Source organism: Oncorhynchus keta, unplaced genomic scaffold, assembly GCF_023373465.1.
Source record: "Oncorhynchus keta strain PuntledgeMale-10-30-2019 unplaced genomic scaffold, Oket_V2 Un_contig_8314_pilon_pilon, whole genome shotgun sequence".
Lineage (NCBI taxonomy): Eukaryota > Metazoa > Chordata > Actinopteri > Salmoniformes > Salmonidae > Oncorhynchus > Oncorhynchus keta.
The window spans coordinates 34,355-59,638 of NW_026289981.1; the positions used below are offsets into that span (position 1 = coordinate 34,355).

General features: G+C 45.6%; 2 protein-coding genes across 2 annotated transcripts; both read right to left on the minus strand.

Annotated features, from left to right (window-relative positions):
* Positions 1 to 678: 678 nt before the first annotated feature.
* On the minus strand, positions 679 to 16,957 carry LOC127926787 (transmembrane protein 266-like; the record flags this gene model as incomplete). Its single annotated transcript, XM_052512420.1, has 3 exons — positions 16,186 to 16,957; positions 14,711 to 14,853; positions 679 to 900 (listed from the first exon to the last, which is right to left on the minus strand). Coding segments are annotated over exons 2-3 (236 nt in total), but the record flags the coding sequence as incomplete, so codon positions are not given.
* A 413-nt stretch (positions 16,958 to 17,370) lies between these two features.
* fbxo22 (F-box protein 22) lies at positions 17,371 to 25,030 on the minus strand. The gene is made up of 7 exons (XM_052512418.1): positions 24,828 to 25,030; positions 24,220 to 24,352; positions 23,502 to 23,589; positions 23,163 to 23,261; positions 22,195 to 22,347; positions 20,277 to 20,442; positions 17,371 to 19,893 (listed from the first exon to the last, which is right to left on the minus strand). The coding sequence occupies exons 1-7, from the start codon at positions 24,956 to 24,958 to the stop codon at positions 19,500 to 19,502; spliced, it is 1,164 nt and encodes a 387-aa protein (XP_052368378.1). The 5' UTR covers positions 24,959 to 25,030; the 3' UTR covers positions 17,371 to 19,499.
* Between the last annotated feature and the right edge of the window lie 254 nt (positions 25,031 to 25,284).

Sequence of the window (25,284 nt, forward strand, 5' to 3'; positions counted from 1 at the left end):
CAGTGTCACAAGTAAGGTCATCTATGGATGTTGCAATATAGGTCTTGGAGGAGCACAGTACATTCAGGGGATGCGTTTAGACCTTCATAGTTAATATATGTAGACCAAATAGCAAATATGAATCTGTTTATCACTGATGGACATCCCCTGTGTTGTAGCTACAGTCCTGGCTGTGAGTTGAACAGGACCAATGTATCATGAGATTGAACATCATACATACTTCTCCCTCTGTGTTGGCCAATGTACCATTAGCATAACTGACACGGTACATGGCGGTGTGTTCCTGCCCTCCTTCCCAGCCTTCACTCTGTTAAATGCTTGATGTACTGCATAATTATACATGACACCATATTCAATTACATCATTTTGTCTCACATTCTCAAACCAGAAGCAGGTCGTTTCTGAGGATAATTGGGAATTTATCATTTCCAAGGTGTGGAAAGTCATTAATAGAAAAGTCTGCCAGGTCCCAAGATCTTTGCAAACCCTTATGAACCGTTGTAGATGCGTGCAAGGTTTGGACCTGTTTGTGTAATGGCTGAAGTCTGTAAATAAAGCCACAGCGTCTTACCCTTCCCTATTGAGGTTCGGACCTATTGGTGTAATCAATAGCTACCTACTGTACAGTCAGAACGCGTCAGTGCCTTTCAATGGATGAATACAGTTGTATTGCCTCACCCTTCCCTGTTGTCGTCCTCATCCAGGTTAGAGAGGAGCTGTGATCCGGCCAGGGAGAGGTCCAGGTGGGCCAGAGGAAGGTCCCTGTAGCCGAAGCTGACCAGCTGGACAGGAGGCATGCAGGAAGGGTCCATCTCCTGCACACCATGCTCCTCCACTGGGTCTGGCTGGGAGATGATCTCCAGGTCTGATAGGCCTCCAGCCTGCTGCTCCACCACGTCACTAAACACACAGGGAGAGAAGACCACTGTGTTAGCCCACTGAGCTCAAGCCTCTTCACCTTCTAACTCCACTGGCTCTGGCTTCACCATTTACCTCCAGATCCTACAACCCAACCGCCTGCTCAACCATTTACCTCCAGGTCCTACAACCCAACCGCCTGCTCAACCATTTACCTCCAGGTCCTACAACCCAACCGCCTGCTCAACCATTTACCTCCAGATCCTACAACCCAACCGCCTGCTCAACCATTTACCTCCAGGTCCTACAACCCAACTGCCTGCTCAACCATTTACCTCCAGGTCCTACAACCCAACCGCCTGCTCAACCATTTACCTCCAGATCCTACAACCCAACCGCCTGCTCAACCATTTACCTCCAGGTCCTACAACCCAACCGCCTGCTCAACCATTTACCTCCAGGTCCTACAACCCAACCGCCTGCTCAACCATTTACCTCCAGGTCCTACAACCCAACCGCCTGCTCAGCCATTTACCTCCAGGTCCTACAACCCAACCGCCTGCTCAACCATTTACCTCCAGGTCCTACAACCCAACCGCCTGCTCAAACATTTACCTCCAGATCCTACAACCCAACCGCCTGCTCAACCATTTACCTCCAGGTCCTACAACCCAACCGCCTGCTCAACCATTTACCTCCAGATCCTACAACCCAACCGCCTGCTCAACCATTTACCTCCAGATCCTACAACCCAACCGCCTGCTCAACCATTTACCTCCAGGTCCTACAACCCAACTGCCTGCTCAACCATTTACCTCCAGGTCCTACAACCCAACCGCCTGCTCAACCATTTACCTCCAGGTCCTACAACCCAACCGCCTGCTCAACCATTTACCTCCAGGTCCTACAACCCAACCGCCTGCTCAACCATTTACCTCCAGATCCTACAACCCAACCGCCTGCTCAACCATTTACCTCCAGGTCCTACAACCCAACTGCCTGCTCAACCATTTACCTCCAGGTCCTACAACCCAACCGCCTGCTCAACCATTTACCTCCAGGTCCTACAACCCAACTGCCTGCTCAACCATTTACCTCCAGGTCCTACAACCCAACCGCCTGCTCAACCATTTACCTCCAGGTCCTACAACCCAACCGCCTGCTCAACCATTTACCTCCAGGTCCTACAACCCAACCGCCTGCTCAACCATTTACCTCCAGGTCCTACAACCCAACCGCCTGCTCAACCATTTACCTCCAGATCCTACAACCCAACCGCCTGCTCAACCATTTACCTCCAGATCCTACAACCCAACCGCCTGCTCAACCATTTACCTCCAGATCCTACAACCCAACCGCCTGCTCAACCATTTACCTCCAGATCCTACAACCCAACTGCCTGCTCAACCATTTACCTCCAGGTCCTACAACCCAACTGCCTGCAACCATTTACCTCCAGGCTCCATTTACCTCCTCAACCATTTACCTCCAGGTCCTACAACCCAACCGCCTGCTCAACCATTTACCTCCAGATCCTACAACCCAACCGCCTGCTCAACCATATCCCCAAACACAATGTTGTGGGTTGCTGGAGATCCAGATCCTATATCAAAGTCTGAGAATCAAAACTATGAGATGATGGTGTTCATGTGTTACTTTGAAACAAACAAAACAGGGAAATAAAGTCCATTGAAGTGCTGTAGAAAAACACCACCAAGGCTATTGGGGATAAACAGCACACCTTGCATCAATGATATCTGATTGAAAAACACACAGTGACCTGAGTAGTGGTAGAGGCTGAGCCTCTTCTGTAGGGAGGTAGCAGAGCACCATGACAAAGGGAACAAACTGAGCATATCCAGTGATTTGACATGGATTATTGTCTGATATGCATGACTTCCTCCGCTGGGGTAGAACAACAGTTGAAATGATACAAACAGAAAGTTATTGAAAAAGCTCTGTCCTGTCGAACAATAGAACAAATATCAACATTATTCTGTCTCACTCCTGCCAAGTGTTAGCATTTCATCAAACAGGCAGACTGAACTTATAGACGTTAAATCGGTACCTACACTCTAAGAAAAAAAGGTTATATCTAGAATCTAAAAGGGTTATTTGGCTGTCCCCATAGGAGAACCCTTGAAGAACCCTTTTTGGTTCCAGGTATAATTTTTGTCTCCAGGTAGAACCCTTTCCAGAGGGTTCTACATGGAACCCAAAAGAGTTCTACCTGGAAACCAAAGGGGTTCTCCTATGGGGACAGCTGAAGAACCATTTGGAACCCTTTTTTTCTAAGAGCGTAGGTCAATTGATTTTGCAAACACACACTGAGGGAGCACAAAGCACAACACCTGACACTGTCGCTTCATTCTCCTCTGTAGTATAGTTAACCACCTCTATACAGCTGTGTCAGCACCTCCAGAGTATGTATACTGTAATACATCAGAAGTTTCTATTGTGGGCCAGGCCTCTAGCAGCATCACACAGCCCATCACTCAGCCCATCACACAGCCCATCACACAGCCCATCCACAAGCCTCAGTTGTGCCCTGTGGTGCATATTTTTAGACCAGAGCAGATGCGGATGTATCATGTCTGCTGTGACGTTGCTCTCCTCTACGCTCACAAGCCCAGTGGAGTGCCTCACAAGCCTCCCATTGTCAGGTGAGTGGATCGGAGCTCTTACAAATGTGAAGTTAGGAACGAGAGAAGAGGGGGAAGAGTAGGAACAGAAGTAGGAGGACGAGAGAAGAGGAGGAGGAGTCCAGGAAGAGTTCTCCAGTGGGAGAGAGGAGGAGGAGGCTCCAAGGGACTGTGAGAAGAAGAGGAGGAGCTGGAAGTGCTCCAGTGGGAGAAGAGGAGGAGGAGCTCCACTGGCTGAGAGCTCCACTGGCTGTAGGAGGAGTAGGAAGAGACTCCAGCTGGGAGAAGACTGGAGGCACTCCACTGTGCTGTACTGTGGGAGAAGAGGAGGAGGACTCCAAGGGAGAGCTCCAAGACTGGGAGGTTCCACTAAGCAGTCTGAGGCCCACTGATTCAGTCAGTGATTGTCCTCTCTCTCAATTCAATGGGCTTTATTGGCATGGGAAACATGTGCTTAACATTGCTGTACAAACTGTGCTGTACTGTGAGGCACTCCACTGGGCTGTACTGTGAGGCACTCCACTGGGCTGTACTGTGAGGCACTCCACTGGGCTGTACTGTGAGGCACTCCACTGTGCTGTACTGTGAGGTGCTCCACTGGGCTGTACTGTGAGGCACTCCACTGTGCTGTACTGTGAGGTGCTCCACTGGGCTGTACTGTGAGGCACTCCACTGTGCTGTACTGTGAGGCACTCCACTGGGCTGTACTGTGAGGCACTCCACTGTGCTGTACTGTGAGGTGCTCCACTGGGCTGTACTGTGAGGCGCTCTACTCTGAGGCGCTGTGAGGCACTCTACTGTGCTGTACTGTGAGGCACTCCACTGGGCTGTACTGTGAGGCACTCCACTGTGCTGTACTGTGAGGCGCTCGACTGGACTGTACTGTGAGGCACTCCACTGGGCTGTGCCTTTAGGTTGTGTAATTATGAGACTTCACAGGGATGTGGGGTCTGGGTTTAGAAGGTCAGCCAGTGCTCCAGTTGTACTCTAGCTCAGTCATCCTCCTCATCCTCCCCCTCCTCATCTCATCCTGCCCCTTCTGCACCTGCTCCTCCTCATCTCATCTTCCCCTCCTCCTCCTTCTGCTCCTCCTTCCCCTCCACCTGCTCCTCCACCTCATCCACCTTCACCTCCCCCACCTTCTACTCCTCCTCCTCCCCCACCTCCTCCCCTACCTTCTACTCCTCCTCCTCCACATCCTCCCCCACCTCCTCCTCCATCTCCACCTCCCCATCCACCTCCACCTTCACTTCCAACTCCTCAAGGCTAAATAAAACAATATTGACCTCCTACATAATGAAAGAAAACCATGTTGTAGTTCCATTATAAGTATTAAGAGATAAGTCAACAGTAATGGTCTGTTGATAGGATCAGGGTTGACCTGTGCAGTTGGAGGGCAGTGCTAGGACCAGGGTGTGCAGTAAAGTGCTTGTGTTGTGGGGAGTCAGTGGCCTCGGAGGCACCCAGGACCAATCTAATCTCTACAGTGACTCACTAACCTTCACAAGGACGACGGACACGACGGACTGGGAGCAGACCACACCTGGAGTGGTTCCTACTGTATGTCCACGAACAAACACACACACACACACTGAATACACACACATGCACACACACACGCACACACAGACGCACATACACAAATTAAACCTACATAGGCTGCACTCAAGCATACTGTGCATGCTAGCATATCCAGGTGTGTTCTTCTGACACACATTCACATAAGAAATAGTTAAAGAGGTTAACAAGGATTTCTAAGGACATTCTCACGATAAGCCTGACGGATAACAGTGTCTGTCTTGTGAAACAGAGAGGTTACATGGTACACATAATCAGTGGAGAAAGCTCTCTCTCTCTTACGAACTTGGCACGCATCATCCCGAGCTGAACCCCCATCTGAAATGTTAATGTGGTCTATGTCTGAAGGCCAGCATTATGACTAATCCCTACTTAATATGCTCCCCTCCAACACTGCTTTGCTTTTTCCAAGTACACAGAGACCTCTGGGAATAAATACTAGTCAGGAAGTGACTCTTTTACCTCAAGTGAGGAGTAAATCAAAGTATATCACCTTTACTCACCAATTACATTTACATATACCTGGAATGGTGCTGGCAGCAGCAGAGAAAATATACAGCATGTCGTCTTAGATCAAAACACTACTTGAACACAGTAGGCCTAAATGATAGTGACCCTGAGTGTTTCCCAGTGTGGGTTTGTGTACATGAGACAATGACCTTATAAAATGGAGAAAAAATAAAATAAATACTACTATTTGACTATAAGTGAGACCAAGTAAACTCAAGGAACTATAGATGCCACAGTCAAGATCAGCCTAAAGACATAAGCCTCCTCTTCAGTCTCCTTGGTCCTCTCGCCCTACACTACACGTCTCCATTAGACCAGACCTGTCCTGGCCTCTCACCATCCCTACTGATCAACACAGCCATCTGATCAGTCATGGCAGACACAAGCTGTTCAGAGCCCCACACCTCATCATCTCATCCCAGCACAACTGCATGTAAAGCAGGGACCCAGTGTTGTGGCTAGCTGCCAATGGAAGTATATGGACAGTAGTGGCTCAGTTGGTAAGAGACTGTGAGTTAAATCCCACAGGGATCACATATGTGTACTACAAAGTCACACAGCAGAAAAGCTCAGAAGAATAGTTTATATACAGTACATACATACAATACATAGAACTCACTCTAAGACAATGGAAAAAGCCATGGCACTCTGCAGAGGTTATGTGTATTAGTGGGAAAGACAAGAAGAGTCTCCCTTGGGGCATTGGGACACATACACACAACACAGCCTGCCCCTTCAGCCAAATGATAGAATTAGAAGTGTTATGGGCCAGGTCGAAAAGGTCATTATTCATGTTGCATAATTGGCTTAAGGCAGTCCACTGACCATACAGAAGGTCACGCTACTGGGAGCAACCACAAAGAAGATCATCGCACCACTTGCAATGTACTGTTTGTGTAAGTTGGACAGACACATCAGTGTTTCATACAGTGGAGGCTGCTGAGGGGAGGACGGCTCATAGTAATAGATGGAACGGAGCAAATGGAATGGCATCAAACATATGGAAACCATGTGTTCGATGTATTTGATACCATTCCACTGACTCTGCTCCAACCCTTACCACAAGCGCGTTCTCCCCAATTAACGTGCCACCAACCTTCCGTAGTTTCATAATCCAGAAAAGCAACACCAATCCATATTCTAGTGTACTTGGGTTGGTTGGACTAGGCTACAGTATGTGATCAACACACCTTAAAGTGCTCAGGTTGTGGAAAGCCCTGCAGAGCTAAACCCACCCAACCTGGCCAAGTAAAAAGCAGCAGCTGTCTGATTGTAACCACCAGCTGCTGCAGAGAACATTGGAGAAGCTAGCCATCAGTATGAGTTAGTGTTCAAGGCTCCACCATATCTAACAGTGTGTTGTTCCATGTGTACAGCATCTCTAGATACTTGATGCACATCTCACTCCACTCCATTCAACCCATGTACATGCTCACTCCACTCCATTCAACCCATGTACATGCTCACTCCACTCCATCCAATCCATGTACATGCTCACTCCACTCCATTCAACCCATGTACATGCTCACTCCACTCCATCCAATCCATGTACATGCTCACTCCACTCCATTCAACCCATGTACATGCTCACTCCACTCCATACAACCCATGTACATACTCACTCCACTCCATACAACCCATGTACATGCTCACTCCACTCCATACAACCCATGTACATGCTCACTCCACTCCATTCAACCCATGTACATACTCACTCCCCGGCCTCCATCATCAAGGCAAATGGTGGCCATCAACCCATGTACATGCTCACGTTTTTGGTTACTCATGATTCCACTCCATACATCCAACCCATGTACATACTCACTCCCTCCATACAACCCATGTACATGCTCACTCCACTCCATACAACCCATGTACATGCTCACTCCACTCCATACAACCCATGTACATGCTCACTCCACTCCATACAACCCATGTACATACTCACTCCACTCCATTCAACCCATGTACATGCTCACTCCACTCCATTCAACCCATGTACATGCTCACTCCACTCCATCCAGCCCATGTACATGCTCACTCCACTCCATCCAACCCATGTACATGCTCACTCCCTCCATCCAACCCATGTACATGCTCACTCCACTCCATCCAACCCATGTACCTGCTCACTCCACTCCATCCAACCCATGTACATGCTCACTCCACTCCATACAACCCATGTACATACTCACTCCACTCCATACAACCCATGTACATGCTCACTCCACTCCATACAACCCATGTACATGCTCACTCCACTCCATCCAGCCCATGTACATGCTCACTCCACTCCATCCAACCCATGTACATGCTCACTCCACTCCATCCAACCCATGTACATGCTCACTCCACTCCATCCAACCCATGTACATGTTCACTCCACTCCATACAACCCATGTACATGCTCACTCCACTCCATACAACCCATGTACATACTCACTCCACTCCATACAACCCATGTACATGCTCACTCCACTCCATACAACCCATGTACATGCTCACTCCACTCCATTCAACCCATGTACATGCTCACTCCACTCCATCCAACCCATGTACATGCTCACTCCACTCCATCCAACCCATGTACATGCTCACTCCACTCCATTCAACCCATGTACATGCTCACTCCACTCCATCCAACCCATGTACATGCTCACTCCACTCCATTCAACCCATGTACATGCTCACTCCACTCCATTCAACCCATGTACATACTCACTCCACTCCATACAACCCATGTACATGCTCACTCCACTCCATACAACCCATGTACATGCTCACTCCACTCCATTCAACCCATCCACAACGACACACGAATCTGCTTCCTAAACCTTCCTTCACCTCTTCCTCTTATGCTTTGTCTTGATGCCTTTCCTAATATTACAGTATGTGCTAGCCTATGTGTACACTCCATCAGCCTTGACTTTATGCAGGAAATCTCCATAATGATAAATGAGTCTGGTTTCAGGAAGCTGTAGGCATGACTTGTTTCAGACAGGCACAGTGTGACCAGTCTCATCTGACCTTTACAGATACCAGGACTGGGAGACACACTGATGATGAGAGACCCTCCTGGAGAGCTGCTGTGCTGTACTGTCAGCAGAGGAAAGGTCTTGGCTCTTTACAGTCGGACTGAACTGCAGTGTGTTTGAGGTTACCTGAGGCTCAAAGCTAAAGAGTCTGCGTAGAAAAGTGATCAGTGAAATGGGAATGGGCTGTATTATGATATAGACTTGATTTGTAATATGTTAAACGATATAACTTCCAGAAAGGATTTTCTAGGCAGAAAATCATCAGGAATGAAATAAAGTACTGTTTCAATCCAGACATTTGCTAAGATGTGAATCACCTACAGGATGAAATAGCACCCTCTTCACAACAACAACAAAAACCATTAGTTTCCGTCTACTAAACCTAGATGCATGTAATGGAGACTTCCTAACAGATTCCTTGTTATCTTCTGTAATAGATGAGGTCTAATAGATCAGCTGGCCCAAGCATCCATCCATCCCTGTGTTACTGTTCTGCTTGGAAAAGACTCACAGGAACATGACCCTGCTCAGACAGACACCATGTGCTTGTCAACCTCAGCATGCTGAACAACAGAGGCAGAGCCCTCCAACCTCCCCACCCTCCTGTTGGCACTGAATAAACAACAGGGTAAACAGCGACGGAGAGAAAGATGAATGGTGCTGTCCTGCAACCCTTCAGAATCTTAAACAACTGGGCCCAGAGATAGGCTACAGCCCTACGCCACTGACTGAGCAGGACAGAGTGACAGAATAGAATCAGACCGACAGGGAACAGAATAAATCCACTTGCCTGACTGGCTGTCACACAAACGGACAGAGAACAGTGAAGGAGGGCTTTTCATTTACCATTAATTTATTACAGGTTTGGATAATGAGCATGGCTAGTTACATACAGCCTGCTGAAGACTAATAATTAAGTCAAGTGAGACCAAATAAGCTCAAGGAACTATAGATGCCACAGTCAAGATCAGGCCTAAAGATGTAAGCCTCCTCTTCAGTCTCCTTGGTCCTCTCGCCCTACACTACACGTCTCCATTAGACCAGACCTGTCCTGGCCTCTCATCATCCCTACTGATCACGCAACTGGGAGTAACCACTAAGAAGATCATCACTGCATGAGCAATTGTTAATTAGTCAGGTATGTTTCTGCAAGCAAATGAACTATCTTGTTTCTATCTCCTCTATCGCTCTCTCTTTCTATCTCACACACAAACACATTCTCTCTCACACACACTCATCAATAAATCAACCAATCAAAAGACTTGAGGATAGCAAGAAAAAATGGCAAGGTAATAGGAATATGTGAAAGAGCGGCTAGACTGCAGAATTCCAAATGAGCTGACCAATGAGGTGCCCCTCTGCAATATCATTGAGCTCTGCCTCTGTCTGTAACAGGCCATTGTCGTTTTTCCTCTCTCTCTCTCTCTCTCGCTCTCTCTCTCTCTGTCTCTGTCTCTCTCTCTCTCTCTCTCTCTCTCTTTCCCTCTCGCTCAGCCTCTCTCTGTCTCTGTCTCCCTCTTTGTCTCCTTTTCTGTCTCTCTCTCCCTCTCGCTATCTCTCTCTTTTTCTCTGTGTGTGTGCGTGTGTGTCAGTGTGTCCGTGTGTTTGCGTGCATGCCAGTGTGTACAATAACATATTTATTATTCAGGAAGAGAGGTGAGAGGAGGTCAGAGAAGTTTGGTAAAGAGGGAAACGTCTTACTGAGCACAGGTCATGTTCTGGGTGGGAGACATCTTACTGAGCACAGGTCATGTTCTGGGGGGAGACATCTTACTGAGCACAGGTCATGTTCTGGGGGGGAGACGTCTTACTGAGCACAGGTCATGTTCTGGGAGGAGACATCTTACTGAGCACAGGTCATGTTCTGGGAGGAGACATCTTACTGAGCACAGGTCATGTTCTGGGTGGGAGAGAGATCATACTGAGCACAGGTCATGTTCTGGGTGGAGAGAGATCTTACTGAGCACAGGTCATGTTCTGGGGGAGAGAGATCTTACTGAGCACAGGTCATGTTCTGGGGGAGAGAGATCTTACTGAGCACAGGTCATGTTCTGGGGGAGAGAGATCTTACTGAGCACAGGTCATGTTCTGGGGGAGAGAGATCTTACTGAGCACAGGTCATGTTCTGGGGGAGAGAGATCTTACTGAGCACAGGTCATGTTCTGGGGGAGAGAGATCTTACTGAGCACAGGTCATGTTCTGGGTGGGAGAGAGATCTTACTGAGCACAGGTCATGTTCTGGGGGAGAGAGATCTTACTGAGCACAGGTCATGTTCTGGGGGAGAGAGATCTTACTGAGCACAGGTCATGTTCTGGGGGAGAGAGATCTTACTGAGCACAGGTCATGTTCTGGGGGAGAGAGATCTTACTGAGCACAGGTCATGTTCTGGGGGGGAGAGAGATCTTACTGAGCACAGGTCATGTTCTGGGGGAGAGAGATCTTACTGAGCACAGGTCATGTTCTGGGGGAGAGAGATCTTACTGAGCACAGGTCATGTTCTGGGGGGAGAGATCTTACTGAGCACAGGTCATGTTCTGGGGGAGAGAGATCTTACTGAGCACAGGTCATGTTCTGGGTGGGAGAGAGATCTTACTGAGCACAGGTCATGTTCTGGGGGGAGAGATCTTACTGAGCACAGGTCATGTTCTGGGTGGGAGAGAGATCTTACTGAGCACAGGTCATGTTCTGGGGGAGAGAGATCTTACTGAGCACAGGTCATGTTCTGGGTGGGAGAGAGATCTTACTGAGCACAGGTCATGTTCTGAGCACAGGTCATGTTCTGGGGGAGAGAGATCTTACTGAGCACAGGTCATGTTCTGGGGGGAGAGAGATCTTACTGAGCACAGGTCATGTTCTGGGGGGAGAGAGATCTTACTGAGCACAGGTCATGTTCTGGGGGAGAGAGATCTTACTGAGCACAGGTCATGTTCTGGGGGGGAGAGATCTTACTGAGCACAGGTCATGTTCTGGGGGGAGAGATCTTACTGAGCACAGGTCATGTTCTGGGGGGGAGAGATCTTACTGAGCACAGGTCATGTTCTGGGGGAGAGAGATCTTACTGAGCACAGGTCATGTTCTGGGGGAGAGAGATCTTACTGAGCACAGGTCATGTTCTGGGGGAGAGAGATCTTACTGAGCACAGGTCATGTTCTGGGGGAGAGAGATCTTACTGAGCACAGGTCATGTTCTGGGGGAGAGAGATCTTACTGAGCACAGGTCATGTTCTGGGGGAGAGAGATCTTACTGAGCACAGGTCATGTTCTGGGGGAGAGAGATCTTACTGAGCACAGGTCATGTTCTGGGGGAGAGAGATCTTACTGAGCACAGGTCATGTTCTGGGGAGAGAGATCTTACTGAGCACAGGTCATGTTCTGGGGAGAGAGATCTTACTGAGCACAGGTCATGTTCTGGGGGAGAGAGATCTTACTGAGCACAGGTCATGTTCTGGGGGATCTTACTGAGCACAGGTCATGTTCTTACTGAGCACAGGTCATGTTCTGGGGGAGAGAGATCTTACTGAGCACAGGTCATGTTCTGGGGGAGAGAGATCTTACTGAGCACAGGTCATGTTCTGGGGGAGAGATCTTACTGAGCACAGGTCATGTTCTGGGGGAGAGAGATCTTACTGAGCACAGGTCATGTTCTGGGGGGAGAGAGATCTTACTGAGCACAGGTCATGTTCTGGGGGAGAGAGATCTTACTGAGCACAGGTCATGTTCTGGGGGGGAGAGATCTTACTGAGCACAGGTCATGTTCTGGGGGGAGAGATCTTACTGAGCACAGGTCATGTTCTGGGGGGAGAGAGATCTTACTGAGCACAGGTCATGTTCTGGGGAGAGAGATCTTACTGAGCACAGGTCATGTTCTGGGGGAGAGAGATCTTACTGAGCACAGGTCATGTTCTGGGGGAGAGAGATCTTACTGAGCACAGGTCATGTTCTGGGGGAGAGAGATCTTACTGAGCACAGGTCATGTTCTGGGGGAGAGAGATCTTACTGAGCACAGGTCATGTTCTGGGGGAGAGAGATCTTACTGAGCACAGGTCATGTTCTGGGGGAGAGAGATCTTACTGAGCACAGGTCATGTTCTGGGGGAGAGAGATCTTACTGAGCACAGGTCATGTTCTGGGGGAGAGAGATCTTACTGAGCACAGGTCATGTTCTGGGGGGGAGAGCACAGGTCATGTTCTTACTGAGCACAGGTCATGTTCTGGGGGAGAGAGATCTTACTGAGCACAGGTCATGTTCTGGGGGAGAGAGATCTTACTGAGCACAGGTCATGTTCTGGGGGGGAGACATCTTACTGAGCACAGGTCATGTTCTGGGGGGAGAGATCTTACTGAGCACAGGTCATGTTCTGGGGGAGAGAGATCTTACTGAGCACAGGTCATGTTCTGGGGGAGAGAGATCTTACTGAGCACAGGTCATGTTCTGGGGGAGAGAGATCTTACTGAGCACAGGTCATGTTCTGGGGGAGAGAGATCTTACTGAGCACAGGTCATGTTCTGGGGGAGAGAGATCTTACTGAGCACAGGTCATGTTCTGGGGGAGAGAGATCTTACTGAGCACAGGTCATGTTCTGGGGGAAGAGAGATCATACTGAGCACAGGTCATGTTCTGGGGGAAGAGAGATCATACTGAGCACAGGTCATGTTCTGGGGGAAGAGAGATCATACTGAGCACAGGTCATGTTCTGGGGGAGAGAGATCTTACTGAGCACAGGTCATGTTCTGGGGGAGAGAGATCTTACTGAGCACAGGTCATGTTCTGGGGGGAGAGAGATCTTACTGAGCACAGGTCATGTTCTGGGGGAGAGAGATCTTACTGAGCACAGGTCATGTTCTGGGGGAGAGAGATCTTACTGAGCACAGGTCATGTTCTGGGGGAGAGAGATCTTACTGAGCACAGGTCATGTTCTGGGGGAGAGAGATCTTACTGAGCACAGGTCATGTTCTGGGGGAGAGAGATCTTACTGAGCACAGGTCATGTTCTGGGGGGAGAGATCTTACTGAGCACAGGTCATGTTCTGGGGGGAGAGATCTTACTGAGCACAGGTCATGTTCTAGGGGGGAGACATCTTACTGAGCACAGGTCATGTTCTGGGAGGAGACGTCTTACTGAGCACAGGTCATGTTCTAGGGGGGAGACATCTTACTGAGCACAGGTCATGTTCTGGGGAGAGAGATCTTACTGAGCACAGGTCATGTTCTGGGGGAGAGATCTTACTGAGCACAGGTCATGTTCTGGGGAGAGAGATCTTACTGAGCACAGGTCATGTTCTGGGGGGGAGAGACTGAGAGGTCATGTTCTACTGAGCACAGGTCATGTTCTGGGGAGAGAGATCTTACTGAGCACAGGTCATGTTCTGGGGGAGAGAGATCTTACTGAGCACAGGTCATGTTCTGGGGGGAGAGATCTTACTGAGCACAGGTCATGTTCTGGGGGAGAGATCTTACTGAGCACAGGTCATGTTCTGGGGGAGAGAGATCTTACTGAGCACAGGTCATGTTCTGGGGAGAGAGATCTTACTGAGCACAGGTCATGTTCTGGGGGAGAGAGATCTTACTGAGCACAGGTCATGTTCTGGGGAGAGAGATCTTACTGAGCACAGGTCATGTTCTGGGGGAGAGAGATCTTACTGAGCACAGGTCATGTTCTGGGAGGAGAGAGAGATCTTATCTTACTGAGCACAGGTCATGTTCTGGGGGGGAGAGATCTTACTGAGCACAGGTCATGTTCTGGGGGAGAGAGATCTTACTGAGCACAGGTCATGTTCTGGGGGGGAGAGATCTTACTGAGCACAGGTCATGTTCTGGGGAGAGAGATCTTACTGAGCACAGGTCATGTTCTGGGGGAGAGATCTTACTGAGCACAGGTCATGTTCTGGGGGGGAGAGATCTTACTGAGCACAGGTCATGTTCTGGGGGGGAGAGATCTTACTGAGCACAGGTCATGTTCTGGGGGGAGAGATCTTACTGAGCACAGGTCATGTTCTGGGGAGAGAGATCTTACTGAGCACAGGTCATGTTCTGGGGGGGGGACAGAGAGGAGATACACACACTGGGTGGTGTAATGTACTATACTTACTGAGGGTTAGCCATGTTGGTGGATGGTGATGGAGAGAGGAAGAGGAGGAGGTTATGATCTTCACTCAGTTCTCAGTCAGGCTATGCCTCTCTTAGCTTCTGAGATCACCACATCAGATAGACTCTGCTGGACTCATGTTGAACCTGGGGATTGAATTAAATATCAATTACACCTGACATGTACTACAACCATATTACATCCGTATTACACTAAGATGTTTATGAGTTCAGTAAAACATTGTATACTGGCACCAGAAACAGTATGGGGATATTGAAACAATGAAGAACTATAATTGTAGCTTGAAGAGTAACCTAGAACGGCAATTCTTCAAAGTAAAAGATGATTCATTCTATGTCTATAGTAAGAGCACATCACCTGCATGTCTGCTGGATAATACTCCTAAAGAGCTGCTCTCACCATAGAATGAGTCCATTGTTGAGTTACTGCTGGGAAAATCCATTACACTTGACACAGGACATGCACGAGTGAAAACGTACCCAGGTGCTTGGTCTTTATTTAGATGTGATTGATGACAGACAGTGACACATTATTATGGCAATCCCCTGAGAGTATGGTAGGCTATGTATGAGTCATTCAATAACACTTTAAACGCAAGACATACACTACAGTACCAATACTTTAAATGGAGAAGATGTGAGAGACATTACAGGTCAAATCTTTCTGTGTTGCCCATCATTACATTTCAGATGGTGCTGGTGAGAAGGTATATTGAGAGACTTCTACTAAAGACTACAACAACTGGAGGTTGTTAGCACATCCCAACTTACTGTATAAAGGGTTATGTTAAGCAAATTATCTTGAATACCCTTTTATCAACCATGGTGTTTGAATGGTGAGAGTTCATAGACTGTGCTTTGCCTGATCAGCACAAAATATCAAGTAGAGGTCTGTCCACTGGTCTCTGCATGACCTTAATAAACTACAGGAGCCTATCAGTTCAGATCCATCTCGCCTCTAATCTAGGTACTATATAGTGCACTACATTTAAGTGAGCCTATGTAGGCCATTTTGGAACATGCGCTGGGTCTCACAGTTCATTGAATAGTAAAATAGGCTAACGGACCCCTTACTTCATAACTGAGGTTTCTTCACACTTACTTCATTTTACAAGGCTTTTCTGTAGTACTGCATAAAACTCAAAGCATAACTCAGCCCCATATCCACGTCAAAACCAAACTGACAGGTAGCTTGACATGCAAATGTTTGCCTCCCTGTTCAGGAACTAATAATAATGTAACCCTACTGGAAATTGTCATTGAAACGGACTAAACCAAGCATTAATCCACGTTAGGACTATACTTAGTCGCTGTGGTACCTGAATATAGAAGCAGAGAGACTATAGTAGCCTAGTGCGTAAAGCGGGGGTGGTCCCCGTTGTAGGCTACACGGAGGGAGTGCCCCGGCAATGTACAACTAATCTATTATTCAGTTCAACCAAAGAAGAACCTTCCTACCTGTCTTGATTTACATTGTTGACAGTCTAATCGAGCCTCCCGTTGGCCGCGTGCTCGTGATAATGTCTCCCTCTGTGATGATCAGCGTGAGTGAGGCTCGTGCTCCAAGCTCGTGGCGATGTGTAGGCTGCTGCCTTCCTTAGCACTTTTACATTGGACAAGCACCCCTGCTGCTGCTGCTTAGAATCCTGTGCAAAACGAAAAGACTGGAGCCGAAATGCAAGCACCATCGTCGTTCAGCAAGATTATATTAAGTGTCCCTGACTGACCACCAAATAACCGGCATCATTGGAGAGTGGAGGAAGAAAGGTCAGAACGTTGTGTGTGTTGTTGGCTACACCGCTCCAAATTTGCTAGTGAGGGTTGAGGGCTTCCCCCGCGATCGCAGAAGGGACTCCTTGCTGCCGAATATAGACTTCTTCCACAAGGAGCTGTCTCGGTGCTGAAAACGTGATTAACCTCCGGCTTCTCTAGTGCCGCGCTGCTCTCTCCCTTTCAAACCCGAGAATAGTAGCATAAGCCCCGCGAAACAACGTCAAAAACATTGCCGTTTATTTTCATGCCGAATGGTGTCAGTATCGAAGCTATAATATTGTCATTGTTATTCGGTCACGAATCACATGTTTGCTCTCTGTTGATTCTAGTTCCAGATCCTGATAACCGAATGAAAACTGAGGTACAGTCACCTCACTTGATTTGAAGGCCTATAGCTTTATTCCCGAGCTGCCTTTCTCCATGTCCATAGGCTTTACGTTTTTATCGTTTCGTAAATTCAAGATACTATGGGAATATAAATGATATTTCTACCAATTGGTTTAACAGTTTGTCATTCACCAGGAATAGCCAGTCGATGGTTAGAGCGCACATCAATCAATCTCATAGCGTCTTCGCAGCCTTATATCAAACACGCCTGCTTGTCAAGGTTAGGCTTTCGGAAATGGTCGATATGAAATAATTGTAGTCTATGATAGAGCAATTCTGAACAATTAGGACTGTTATATAAGAAAACATATATGTAAATGGAAGGTTTTACTATTCTGTTATTCTTTCATTTAATTGTTAATATGAGTACATTGGTTGTAGAATATGATATTGGAAGATGTTATTAAAATAATTAGATGCACATTTCTTCTACATTATGATAAATCAGGATACCTAAACCTAGAGAAAGCCAGAGAGTGAAGAGACATTTCAATGGCAGTCCTTTATTTAAATGTATTGAATTTGAAATAAATCAAACATTTGGCACACATTGTTGAAAAGTGCTTGTAACCTTAAACATCTTGCTCATCATATTGCGCATCATATTAATTCCAGGGAAAACGATTTAAAGAACCACTTTAAAATAATCCCATTAACTCTACACAGAATGATTGTGTGGTAACATTGTGTGGTAACAGAATGGTTGTTAGGTCACAGAAAACTATGAACAGTGATCTTACATTTCAGGATCAGGAGAATAACTTGTATACTATACTGAAAAGTTATACCTTTAAATAGCTTATTCTAAACAAAAAACAGAAGCAATCAAAACCATTTAGCCAAACATATAGGTTGGTCAAATTCCACATTAATCTCCAAAGAACTGTTTTCAACTTCCTAAACATTTCTCATGTGTTCATACCTTCATACCTATTTTCAGAACATCTACCTCATACCTTCATAAACAAAACAAATACTGTCATCAAGAATGTCTTCAGAATTATAATATGTTCGTAAATTAAGCAGAATATTGTACAGAATCCCAACTACAAAACTGTTTGTACATGGTATGTTTATCACACAATCATATAATGGCTGGAATACCCTGTTTGGGAGTGGAACACGTAAAATAACACATTTTAAAACCATCAGTTCCAATGAAGCAACAAATATGAAGAACAACACAGAGAGAAAGATTTAGTCTAAAACCACGGAATCCATTTGAGTAAATAGAAGCTAGTGAGGCAATTCCACAATAACAGCACAAACCCTTATTCTGTTACCAAAGACTTTGCATATTTTAAACATTTTTTTAACTAGGCACGTCACTTTAAGAATAAATTCTTATTTACAATAACGGCCTAGTCTTGTTCAGGGGCAGAACGACAGATTTTTACCTTGTCAGCTCAGCGATTCGATCTAGCAATCTTTCAGTTACTGGCCCAACGCTCTAACCACGAGGCTACCTGCCCCACTTTTCACTGTTCACTGTTCTGTTCTTCAAGTAAATGTCTTTATAAAAGTCATCCTTATCCATAGAGTTGTATGGTTGGTTTAACTTTGCAATCATTGCTTTCTGTTTGACATAAAATTACAAGTGAAAAATCAGAGTCTCAGCCTCACTCTGTTATCGTGGAATTGCCCAGTGTGTGAAATAGTCTTATAAAAGGTAGAAGGAATAGGCCTCGATTTAATTGCATCTCAAAAAGAGTTTCTCCATATAACACTAAAAGAGGGGCATGTGTCAAAGCACATACAGGAGAAAACATTGAAATATAGACAAACTGAGTTTTTCTCAAAAGGTTCAAAACATGTTACTTTCCTTATCTTCTTAACTAAAATGTGCCTGATCGGTAATCTCAACAATTATTTTATAATTAATAACAATTATATTTGTTAATTGAACATGAAGTGTCAGTAACTCTTCACTATAAGGCATAAGAAACCATCTGGTCAAGATTAGTTAGTTAGTTTCAGTTCTTTGTTTTGAATATGAGCGTAACAGTTGGTGAGTAATTCAGGATAATATATATGTGTTTTAAATGGGGAAGTCCACTGTATGATTTTGTAACAGAGGACTGAGATGAAGGGACAGTATTTTCTTCTCTGATTCCCATCAGCACCTTGTTAAACTCACTAACATATCAGCAATATTTCCTATTCAAGTTTCAAATGATCAATGCAGGATCAAGTAACTATTTACCTCTATTGCAGCAGATAAAACATTGCATTTCCCTTCCAAAATTGACAATGTTAAAACTTTACATGGGGAAAAGTTGAACACAACAAAAAGAAAGACATGTACATGTTGTAAGCCACTTCAAACAGCATCACATACCATCATGGCTGAGAGATAAGATTCTACAACCAAAATGTTGTTGATCCTGATTGTTACGTGCACAGACAGTCTTCTGAACTAGACACCAGGGCTGTATTCATTAGGGCACGCCATTTCAAAACATTTTGCAACGTAAAATAGGTGTTTCTTATTGGACCAGTTGAGATAGTACCTCTCTGCTTCTTCTGGTTTTCTTCTGTTTCGTACCTAATCAATAGGAACCTGAAGTGAACAAAACAAACTGTAGTTTGAATGTAAATATGACCATCCACCCTCAACCAAGGTGAACTAGGGTCATAACAGTGGTGTATCCATGCTGCAGACTGTCCGTATCCGTGTCACACAGAGTATAGTCCTCCTTCACGATGCGATCACACCCAATCTCCCCGTTACCAAAGAAGCCAAACAGTGGGATGTTGGGGAACACCTTGCGGAAGGTGTCTGCCTCCACGTTACGTTGGTTGTTGTAATAGTTGTGTCCGCGGCCCACGCAGGCAAACATGAAGCCCAGGGTGTTCCTCTCTGGGAGGTTGGCGGCTTTCAGTCTCCGAATGGTGGCCTCGGCTGCCTTGGGGCTGCTCACGTCCTGCTCCAGGAGAACACTGGCCCCCTGGATACTTGAACCGCTCAGAGCCAGACCCACCACGCCGTACGACCCCCGACCACAGCTACGGAGAAAGACAGACCACTGTCACATAACTATATAGTAACACTATAAGCTAAACCCTAACCCCGGGACGACTCAGGGCCAGACCTACACCACCGCACCAGCCCCAGCAAGAGTTACAGAGAACGATCGCGGTACAGACAAAAACAAAGTCACAGCTGCATAGTAAGAGTAGGGATTCCCAAACTTTTCATGTCAGGGCCCTCTGAATATGATGAGGCTCCAGCTGAGGACCCCCACTACCTTAAAACATATGTTGTTTTGCCGCTTGGTAGATTACTAGGAGGTCGCAATAAATAAGACCCCAGACCCATGTTTGAGAACTCCTGACCCTTCTCAGCATTGAAAAGAACAGTACATGTTACAGATCACTCAGGTACTCACCACTCTCTTTCAGGGGAGAAGACATTCTCCACATGGCCCCCAGCGATGAGAGCCTTGCTGCGTGCCAAAGGCTCCAGGACCTGGTTAAGGAAGCGGGCTGCTCCGGGTTTGTAGGCTTCATAGCCAAACAGCAGCACCACACGCAGATCAGGGTTATTCACCAGCCCTGAGGGGACAGGACGACAACAGAGAGGGGTCAGAGATGGAATCATATTATGGTGGACGGTTGGCTAAAGCCAAGGATGTGTTTAGCATACTGTAGAAATTTTGTTGCCATCTCTTTTCTGTAAATATTGGTATTTATCACACATTCATATACTAATCCTAGTATCAACTTTACACTGCAGGGTTTGTATTGGGCTAGAAGAAGACCGGCACTGACCAGCTTCATGGTTGATTGTGGTACCCCTATGTGGGAGAGCGGAGAAAGGTATATTTCTGAACTGGTCATTGTCATGATGCTGGCCTGGGGTAGGTTTATGACAGTCATAAATACCTTTCCCCCCCTTTTCCTCTCTCTACCCTACTGATGTGACTATTGAACATCCCTTGGTTAGAATAGAAATTCTGGAAACATCAGCAGGTGGGAGGAAATTAATCATATTTTGGTTATCCAACCAGTTGAACATATGCGTTGGTACTTTATGAATATGATGTCAGTTCGGTTGTCATCTGAGACATTCTCATCAATGATAGGATGACATAAACGGTACAGTGGAAAGACTACACATTATAGTTATCAGATTCTCATGGGATTGTTGTGCAATTTAAACGTTTGAATATGAAATTATTTGTGAGGGGATGAAATGTGATTTTAGCTTCTAAAATGTGAGAATTGGGTTTTCATGAGTGAATTAGGCCCGACTCAGTGGCCTGCCCACTTGAAGAGACATTGGTTATAAACTATGAAACACGCCCTCCTCTCCCTTCCTATATAAAGCCTTGACAGCAATATAACTTCCTGTTCCGGGTACATTAGGATGACGATCCGATGTCAGAAGGGTTCAGATAACTACAGAACGAAGCCAACCTCAGCGTGAGCTTTGGTTGCGAATGGTATGAACTTTGAACTCTTATTCGCTACAGAAGTGATACCTCCTATCCGTTGAGTTAGCAACAGCAGCTGCAAACGAAAGAACAGACAGGAAAGAACAGACAGAGTATCTCGTCTACCACAAAACAACGTTACTACAACCTATCCAATTTACCACCAGAGACATTCATCCGAGGACAGGAAGATCTCTGTTGGCCAACACGACCAGCACAGCTCAGATTAAATATTTATTGCATTTCCCTTTTCCAAATGGGCGGTAATTTAGAATGCATAAGATTCTGTATTTACGATAGAGTAGCTGTCTACGGCCCGATAGAGACATTGCTTCTCCCTTTGTTCTTCAGTCTTCCCGCTCTCACTCAAACCCAACCCACTTTTCTTTGTGTAACCAGCTGTCATATCTGTTCCGTACGCTAGGGACGTTTTCCTTTATTACATCATTTGTAATCAAGGTATGATTAATTCTGTGTATATTTAATTCTGTGTGATTAGTTATGTATTTAGTAAATAAATAATTAAACCCAATTTTGTATTGCTGATTCAACTTGTTAGCCAGGGTTTGTGAAGATAACCAAGAATTTACAACTTTCAGATGAGACTGAAATAAGGTGACAATTAATATTGACTGCTATTGATGTAAAATATTACTAGGTCTTTAAGAGTTTATTCGGAAGATAATTGCTCTACAAATATTATTTCGTGGTGCCCCGACTTTCTAGTTAATTACATTTACATGATTAGCTCAATCAGGTAATATTAATTACAGAGAAAGGATTTTATAGAATAGCATGTCATATCACTTAATCCGGCACACTCAAAGACACGACATCATCATAACTTCAACTCCCAGTTGGTATCACCAACCTGCTTCCTCCAGGTGTGACTCTGAGATGGTGCGTTTGCAGAAGTGAAAGGGGCGGATGTCCACTCCCTCCATCCTAGGGAACATGATAGCATAGCCAGCTTCTCCTTCTTGGAATTCCTTCGGTGGACCCGAGTGGGAGCCACTGGGAGTTACTGTGGGGGAAGATGAAGAGAGACTCAGCATCAACTCTTGGGAGGACATTGGGAGTTTGCTTTAGAAAAAATCTACATTTTGGCAAATGCCTTCTTCAGGGTTACTGTGGGAAAAGGCAAAGGACAAATCATACTGTCAACCAATGTCCTTTTCCTTATATTGGTAAATGTATGATGTATATTTAAAGTAGTTAGCTAGCTAACAGTAATTGCATTTTAACATATTGCATGGTGTTCCACTTCCTGGTTCTCTAAGCACTCAATCTATGTGACATAACACTATTTAACACATAACAATATACTACCAAGCTAGATTTTCAGTTCGCAAGCAAAGACACTATCTGCATACTTGGTTGATGGAGTGTCACTTCTCTCCAGCTTAGTGATTATATAGAGGAATACAGAGCACAAATCCTGTTGTCAGTCCTGGAATACTAGGTTATCAATCGACATATCTAGTCGCCATGCTTCTCTTCCCAGCTCCAAAGCAGAGCACCCTATGCTAATAAGGCAGGGGGAGATTAATGTGGACCATCCCCTGTTGACAGGTGACCCATTCCTCTGTGATACGCTTAAGTGAGCTGGTTAACATTCAAAAACTGGTAGATGAAAATGCACAGCACGCATCAATGAGGAAAGGACCTGAATGTCATGCACCGGCAGCAGCCTGTGTCATGAATTATGGCACAAGAGCTAGCTATGAGTGGTTAGTGTTGTAGGAATTATGTGTTATAACATATTATAACACATGGAATAGTTACCACACGGTGTTCTGGTCATTAGGAATGGAAATATGAAAATACTGTGGTTCTTACAAACAACACCAGGCGTGGCGATGGCCATGATGTCACATCCATTGGGGAACAGCCTGTTCAGTTCCTCCACTGAGTCTGGACTGTGGTGGGTCTTGCGTGCTGCAAGAGGGGATACAGGTTAGAACATGCCTTACATTTAGATTGTTACTGACTGGGACTCTAATATAAGCAGCAGGTTTCACAATTTAGCCTTCAACTTTTAATAACTTACAATGTGTTTAGTAACAAACTAAATGGAAGTTAGCTAGTAGATAAGAGGCCACAGTACTTTTTACTTCTCGGCCCAGCATTATTAGTGTGCTTTACTACAGAGTAGTAAATGTACATGTTACGTCTTACCCTTTTTCTGCTTGTAGGAAGAGTCTTGTCCACTGAAGGTCTCGCTGTCCACCATAACCAAGACTGTTTTGGGCAGCAGGTATACATTCTGCAAACATTAAGAGAGAGGTGTTTCTACAGTTTTCAATAATGTCAGACTCCACATAGTCTTCCACTGTAGGAGCCAGGCTATAACTTTACTGTGTTCTACTAGCCTACTTGTAGGACTGTTGCACCAGCATACAGATAGATATGCATAATGTTGAACAAGCATGCCTCTGGCTAATCTCAGTTAACCCAGAACTAAAGTCTTGCGTAATTGGTCAGATGCTCGATTAAGTTCTGGGTCTGTACATGTTAAGAGATGAGATGCTAGAATGAGGAGTGGAACCAGATTGAGGAGATCCACTCTTTGCAAGTTATGGGTAAATGTATGGGCCAGATGTCCCCTCCCATTCCAAAATGAGAAAATATGGTAAAACCTGAGAAATCTTGATTTGTCCAAATATAAAACCAGTGACGAAAAACTGGAACTATTTCTGCAAGTTATCAATCAGAGCTCATAGTATAAAGACAGATCTACAGTACCATTTATGTTTGTAGTCTGTTCACAAGATACTACTCTCTGGCATGCAATCATGTCAGCTCTATTCATGACACTTCCATCAACAATTCATGAACGATCTCCTGAAAGAGACCCTGTTGTAATTTCTTGTGTATTTTCAGTAGTCAAACTGACCTCCACTTCTTCAGCCAGGCTGTGGCAGAGAGCATGGCCGTCATAGTTGGACGGTCCAGAGGCAGACACCCACGTCAACTTCTGCTGGACCCTCAGTACTCTCCGTGCACAGTTCATCCACAGTCTGCAAACACTGCACAATAAGGAAGACAGTCGTCGTTATCTCTCACTCATCCTGGCATGACAAGGAAGTTGTTTAAAAAACATACCTACGACCATTCTGGGGATAACTTGCTAACGTTAGCTAGATTCCAAGCTTTTCTTAGCTAGCTAATTTAGCTGTCAAACACTAATCTGTAATACAAGATTATTACTAAAATACTGTTGTGCTACCTGTTAGCTAGCTAACGTATGCTAGTTTCACATGGCTGCACGCCTTTTTTGCAAGCAAAACGTTTACAGCTAACAGATACATTTAGTGTAGATTGCTAGTTAGCTACATATATTCAGTTCCAGTCCTGTTTAGAACTTGAAACGTGCATTGCCATTGTTGATAAAAACACTGTGCTCGCTAACGTTAGCTAGCTAGCTGACTGTGGCTAATCGGTCAGTGTTATCCGGAATCCTTGGCTACCTAAAGTTAGCTAGCTAGCTAGCTAGTCACTTACCAAGCAATTTGGAGCAGGGATTTGGTTGGTACAAACATCAAAATTCTCTCTACTACTTCTGCCACATTACTGAGAATGTATTCTGCCGTGCATTCATCCGAAACGCCAGAAAAGTCTTTATTTCCATCCATATTTCCTTCGCAAGATCTTGGCAGCTAGCGACGGATTTGTCTTTTGACCTTTCACTAATGCAAATTGCATAGCTAAATATCGATAGCAGTTTTCGGGAGAAAGTACACAATTACTGCCGCCTAGTGGCGAGTACACGTTATCTGCCTAGTATATATAAATCAAATCAAACGTTATTTGTCCATGCGCCGAAAACAACAGGTATAATAGATCTTACAGTGAAATGCTTACGTACAAGCCCTTAAGACCAACAATGCAAATAGTCTGGGTAGCCATTTGATTAGATGTTCAGGAGTCTTATGGCTTAGTGGTAGAAGCTGTTTAGAAG

What these genes read in the sequence shown, in the direction of transcription:
- fbxo22 (XM_052512418.1), bottom strand. Translation starts at nt 24,958, where the DNA reads ATGGATGGAAATAAAGACTTTTCTGGCGTTTCGGATGAATGCACGGCA. An exon ending in TTCCTACAAGCAGAAAAAGG is followed by an intron (nt 23,262 to 23,501) that starts GTAAGACGTAAC and finishes CCCCTCTTGCAG; the next exon opens with CACGCAAGACCCACCACAGT. An exon ending in GTCACACCTGGAGGAAGCAG is followed by an intron (nt 20,443 to 22,194) that starts GTTGGTGATACC and finishes CTGTCCCCTCAG; the next exon opens with GGCTGGTGAATAACCCTGAT.